Source organism: Microtus oregoni, unplaced genomic scaffold, assembly GCF_018167655.1.
Source record: "Microtus oregoni isolate MIOR12 unplaced genomic scaffold, Mior012 000109F_ref0000275, whole genome shotgun sequence".
In the NCBI taxonomy this organism is placed as follows: domain Eukaryota; kingdom Metazoa; phylum Chordata; class Mammalia; order Rodentia; family Cricetidae; genus Microtus; species Microtus oregoni.
In genome coordinates, this window is record NW_024544727.1 from 1,107,194 (window position 1) to 1,113,369 (window position 6,176).

A 6,176-nucleotide genomic window follows, 5' to 3' on the forward strand; every position below is an offset into this window, starting at 1 on the left:
TGTGTACACATGCTTTATTGTATACTGTGCCTGTGTTTGCCACATGGAGTCTTTTTGATTCCCCAAGTCCCCGAGTCTCTGGGTCTGCACCTCCCATATACTAGGTAGAGCTGGCTGTGCTGCACCGCCGTGAATAGCCACAGCCCACATGGCATCTCTTGTTGGCTCCCCAGGCCCAGTCTGCGGAGGGTGCTGGGACGGATCTCTATAGAGGGAGGTGATAGGCCAGCAGTCGCACTCTGAGGGTAGGACATGAAAGAGAGGAGGGCCCAGACCAAGGAGTCCTCAGTCTGAAGACGTTCAGTGCAGACGGGATACCGCCTGAATCATTTTTAGCCTCTCCAAGGTGGTCATGGCCTCAAACTATTAAGAGCCATGCCTGGAGCTCACGGGTAGGATCAGGTTCCGGATTAGGTTGCAATTTGCTGACCAGTGCTTGAGTACATAATGCTATCCACAGTGGCACCCAGTGGTCAAATCTGGTACTACACCTAAGGGCCTTGCCATTTAGCAGATCTCTGAGGATGGGGCTGTGGGGAGAGAGAGCATTGTTGGCCCCTGGGAGTCCTGGGATAGTTCTTTTTCCCTGGGGTAAGCTTGGCTTAACCTTGGGTGAAGCTTTTCCCACCCAGCCTCAAAGCCCTGTCTCCCACCCTTCTTGGAATTGACAGAGTGGGAGCTGAGCAGACCCCCTCCCCCAGTGCTTACGTGTGTGTGGTATGGAGGAGGTTATGATGGTGGCTGTGTGAGGTCCTTGTGGGCATGGGCGATTAATGCCTTACTGGCCCATTACTGGTGTCTACCCGAGTGGACAACATGAGCTGTCTATGGCCCAGCTCCCTGGGAGCCCAGAGTTCATATGGACACGGCTCTGGTTAGGCCCACACAATGATGAACATCTTTGCTTCCCTGTGCCTTCAGAACCTGAACCTTGGAGATGGGACTGGACCGCGGGGGGGGGGGGGGGGGGGCGGCGGGGATGGACTGTTGCCTTTACCGGACTTGGCTATAGAGGGAAGAAGGTCACCACCTTCATCCTGGAATTGGCCGTCTTGGGGATTCCCACCGCACCTTGTTGCTGACCCTCTTTTCTTCCTGTGTCTCCAGTGGCCACACAGCCATCCTCCGGCAGACCGGCACCCCAGCGACCCAGCAGCAGGGCCATGAAGCATTAGCTCATGGAAGTCCCACAGAGGACCACTACCATGTTCCAGCCCAAGGGACTGGGAGGACGTGTGTGGATCCACACCTCCTCCGGAAAGCAATGGATCTCTGTGGATGGTCACACAGCTACCTACCAAGGCCTTGTGGCCAGGGGAAGATGGCTGTGGTGAACACAAGGAGCCCAGGGAAGAGGACCAGGCCTCAGGCCTCCATGTACACGGGCACCATGTGGGCTGTGCTGAGGAATCCTGGCTCTCTTTAGGGACCTGGGTTGGGACCAAGGCAGGAGTAGGCGAGGCCCCACCTGCCTGACAGGTCCTTCTGGTGCTAAGGCCGCAGACCGCTGCAGCCAGCCAACTGTTTACCTGGAAACGCCGTCCGGCCCGTATTTATGTAAAGGTATTTATGGGCAATTCCACTTGCCACCGCGGCCCTGGGTCAGCTGGAAGCTACCCCATCCCGGAAGCTTGGACTCAGGCCGCTGGGCCATAGGATCTCCAGTTTTGTAAAGTCCTGAGAGTTAAAGGCACACTGGTGTCTTCGTGGCCTGGGTTTTTATGCTTTTCATAGACTCGGTGTGGGTCCTCCCAAGAGCAGCTGGCTTGAGGGCTCTCGCATGGGAGCCTCCCCAGCCAGGAGGCCCGGGTGGGTTCTGTGCCCCTCCCTAATGGCCAAGGAGAACACACTGGTGCCTAAGACACCTCCAGAGAGCTAGAAAGTCTCCCTGTAGGAAGGACGTCTCAGAGAGGGCAGGGCAGGGCTGGTGCGGAAGGGGATCCATGCTTAACCCAAACAGCCCACCCAGCAGGGTGAGGGACAGGCAGCATCGCAGGAGCCAGGGCTCCCCATGGATTGAGGCTGAGGCCACAGGTGTAGCCCAGAGCAGAGCTGTTGGGGGGGGGGACTCCAAGGACAGCAAAAATTGAGGGAGCGCTGGACTTGGATCCGAGACTCTGCCCCCACCTCCCACCTGGAGTAGTCTCTTGTTTGGATCTGGATAGTGGCTGCCTCCTTCCTCTCTCCCACAGAAGTTGAGGCAGCCAAAACCTCAGGGCACCACGTGGGCTCCAGTGGGATGGGCAGCAGCGGGAGCCACACCCGTAGGCCGCTGCACACAGACTTAGAGGAAGAATGGACCAGGATACTGAGTGGAGAATAGCTTGCAGGCAGTGTGGGAATGAAGGGGGAATTGTAAAGTGCCCAGAGTGAAAAAGGGTTCAGAATCAGGTGGACAGAAAGTCTACAGGGGGAAGACGGGCGACCAGGAAATGGTGATGTCCTGTCATTGGTATTGAAAAATTAGCTCGATTTTATATCCAGCTAAACTATCGCCACGCCCACAGGTTCACCCATGATTCTAATTTGGAAATAACCTGGGAGGAGCTCTGGAGGGAGCCGTGGGAGACCACGCAACACAGTTCCTACAGTGCCATCACGAAGAGAACTGAAGTTGGCCTTGTAACCCGGGTGCAGGTCAACCACAGACTGGTTCACCATGGAGGAGGTGTGAGAGAAGTTAGAGACCGGGCATCACTGGTCCCGTGAGTAACAGGCCAGGAGGAAGCAGCTGCAGCCAGCACAGGAGGGTGATGGAGTGGTCCAGGGACAGGAAGAACTAGGGAAGGGAAAGGGCAGGCTAACAGGACCTAAGCAGACATAGATCCAGACTGCACTAAAAGTCCTATGATCTCAGCTGGCAAGGGGGACCAGGGGGAAAGGCACCAGCTGCCAAGCCTGACAGCCTGAGCCTGCTTTCCACATGGTGGAAGGGGATTGGTGACTTCTGCAGGTTGTCCTCTGACCTCCACATGCCTACCTTCTGACAAATAAATGTAATTTTAAAAGAATTAAAGAAAGGCATCTAGCTTGTAAGACACAGCTGGAAGGTAGAAACACAACCATAGCAAGAAGAGCAGAAGGAGGTTTTAAAAACATGTTCAAAAGGTTTATCTTTAGTACACGTATGTGCCTGTGAGTGGGGCTGCCTGTGGAGGCCAGAGGCAACAGATCCTGGGGAGATGGAGTTATAGGACATGGCCTGCTTGACGTGGGTACTAAGAATTGCATGCAGGTTCTATAAGCAATATTGCTCTTAACCACTGAGCCATCTCTTCAGCCCCTGGGGAAGGAGTTTTACTGTTGTGATGTTGCAAAGCATTGTGGCTGTCTATGCATATGCATGCACATGTATGTACATGTATGTACATACATACACACACACACAGCAAATGCTCAGAAATCCGCAGAACATGGTGGCTGTCACAGGTAGAGAGAAATGCAACAGAGTGTAACACTCTATAGAAACCTGTAGGTTAGGCAGACTGAACAGCGATGATCAAATCTGCACAAGCTTTAACATGTTATATATGTGCCTCTGATATTTATGTTTTACAGATACACATCTGTATTTATAGGCAATCTTTGTATTCATCAGACAGGGCTGTGGGTGTGTGCGTGGGGGAGGTACTGGGACCAACTCAAGCCCTTCATACACAAGGCAGATGCTCTACAATCCAGTTACATGTAAGAAAACCAAAATGCTTTCCTTTGAAGAGTAATATGCCCATCAGACTATCGGTTGGTTGGTTGGTTGAGACAGGCTTTAGCATGTAGCCCTGGCTAGTCTGGAGTTTGCCATGTAGACCAGGCTGACTTGGACTTAGAGGTCCTCCTGTCTCTGCTTCCCAGGTGCTGGGATTACAGGCATGCATGCCATGCCTGACTAGACTGATGTTTTTAAGGGAGACGCGGCTATAGACTGCGTGGAGATTTTATCGAGAGTGTGACGGGCAACCATGAGCTAGCACCTTTACAACGGGAATGCAGATACATTTTGGGGGAAAGAAAAGTGCCAGGATTGGCATAAGTAGAGATTAAAGGAACTTGTGGTTGGCGAGATTGTTCAGTGGGTGCCTGACCCAAGCCTGAAGATTTGAGTTGGAGCCTGGGACCCACATGGTAGAATGTAGGGTACAGAATAGATGGCTTGGCCACTAACAGCATTGCTGCCCCTGCAGAGGTCCTGTCAGTTCCCAGCGCTTACGCAGTGGGTCACAGCTCTCCACAGCTCTAGCTCCAGAGATGCTTGCACCCTCTTTTGGCTTCACCACATGGGGCTCCAGGCATGAAAGCAAAACGCTCATTCACATCAAATAAAAATACTTTCTTAATAAGTAGAATTCAGAAAAAGGGAAATAGGAGACAGTGTGTTTGTTGTGATGTGATGGAAGGGACAATCTCTGAACAGAATCAGATTTGCCTTAGCCTGTTCAGTCAGAGGTTCAGGGACGGGTGACGTCTGGTATCATCCAGCAAGCAGGGATGAGGACAAGGAATTGGTTGTCCAGACACAATGACTGGCTAAGGACATGGGAGGACCATTCTCACCAGAATGGCAGTCCTAACCGTGGCTTCGCTTTCTTGGGGGCAAAGCTAGAGTCTTGGGAGAAGCAGGAGAGCTTGGGTCCCTCCCAAGTACAGTCCCCATGTTAGTGCTTCTTATGGCCACCAGGGGGCTGAGAGAAAAACCACCACCACCTGGCGTTGGGAGCAAAGCAGCCTGGCAGAGTCAGGGATGTTCTGGAAGGACTGGAAATGAGCTTGGTGAGCAGAGGGAAATAGCAATCCCAAGGCCGGGTGAAGGTGCAGTTGAGTGCACATGGTATCGAAGCTGGACTCATTTTTCTCACGCTCCCTGGAGGAGAGGCCAGAGGCCTGGATTGTCTCTGGAACTGGTCCACGGCACTCGAACCATCCCTATGCCTCAGATAGCTCTGACTCAAGCTAAGGTGTGCACACCCACCAGGCCTAGCCTGGTCTACTCTGCTCATATGGAGGAAGGCACAGAGGTTGGCTGAGAAGAACCAGGGCTCCCAATGCCCCACAGATCAACAGCCGCTGAACCATGACTGGCAACGCCGTTGCAGGTGGGTCAGGGCACCAGGCACCTGAGGCTCTGGTCCCACGTAGCCCCAACCAGACCACAGACCTCCCTGGAGGTGGGTAGGGTATTAGAAGCCTTGATGTCCTCCGGCAAGCCCATGATCCCAACAGTGGGCAGAGGGCCTTTCATCTGTGACAGGAAGGTCTCTCTCTGCAGTCCAGGTGGGCAGGAGGGGCGGACTGAGTCTCCCCAGCTGAGGGGGTGAGCAGGGTACCCCGCATGATCCCTGTTATTGGAGGGGGGCACAGAAATGTGCCAACAAAGGATGGGCCTTCTGCAGCTGGGGAGCGGGGCTGGCTTAGAACCCCCAACCCTCACTGAGAACCCTACGCTTCTGTCAGTGGGGGAGGTTTCCTGACCTGGTCCTGTACCAAATGACCTCTGTCGGTGCGTGATGTCCATCCTCCCCCGGGCACTGCAGTATCCTTGTTCCTTGGCTTTCATCCCTTGCAAATGAGTCAGGACTGTGGGGTCACCTGTCCCAGGTGTCCCGAGTCAAAGCTTCACAGCCTTCCGGTTCCACCTCATTCTAGCGACCGAGCGTGCTTGGTGGTGAACCGGTCCGCTCCTCCTTGTCACGCTCTTCAGAGGATCAGTGGGTTTACATCAAGGCACTTCTACCACAGGCACACATCAGTGCACACACAGAAACTGCACGTGCACACCACTCCATGGCCCCCAGATTGCTGCCTCTTCACACCCCGGCAGCTCCGAGAAAGGGGAGCGTTAGGGTGAGGAAGATGGAGATGTTTACCTCTTTCAGGCAGAAGGAGGTACTAGGCCCTACCTCAGACAGTCCACCCAGGCCATGCCTACTCCCTGAACTCTGACCTGGCCCTCCGTCCAAAGCAGCCAAACATGGGTGAGTGTTCACCCTGGTGAGGACTGGTGTCAGGCTGAGCCCAGACTTGGCCCTGTCATAGAAGCCATAGGGTGCAGCTGGCCCTAGCCTGTCTAGACAGGCCTAGGATGGGAGGGCATTGCTATTTGTGCTTTTGAACCTAGTGAAGAGTCACCTGTATCGGTCGCTTCTGTAGCAAGGCTGAGCACAGCAGAATGGGGCACATTG

At 54.1% G+C, this 6,176-nt stretch overlaps 1 protein-coding gene across 2 annotated transcripts in view; it reads left to right on the plus strand.

Annotated features, from left to right (window-relative positions):
* LOC121443551 (multiple epidermal growth factor-like domains protein 6) overlaps positions 1 to 4,282 on the plus strand; it is a 99,896-nt gene extending 95,614 nt beyond the window's left edge. For both annotated transcript variants that reach the window (XM_041645329.1, XM_041645330.1), the window contains one exon: positions 1,108 to 4,282. In XM_041645329.1, coding sequence (XP_041501263.1) covers positions 1,108 to 1,175 — 68 coding nt within the window. In that variant the 3' untranslated portion in view covers positions 1,176 to 4,282. The remainder of the gene's footprint in view (positions 1 to 1,107) is intronic.
* The last annotated feature ends 1,894 nt before the right edge of the window (positions 4,283 to 6,176 follow it).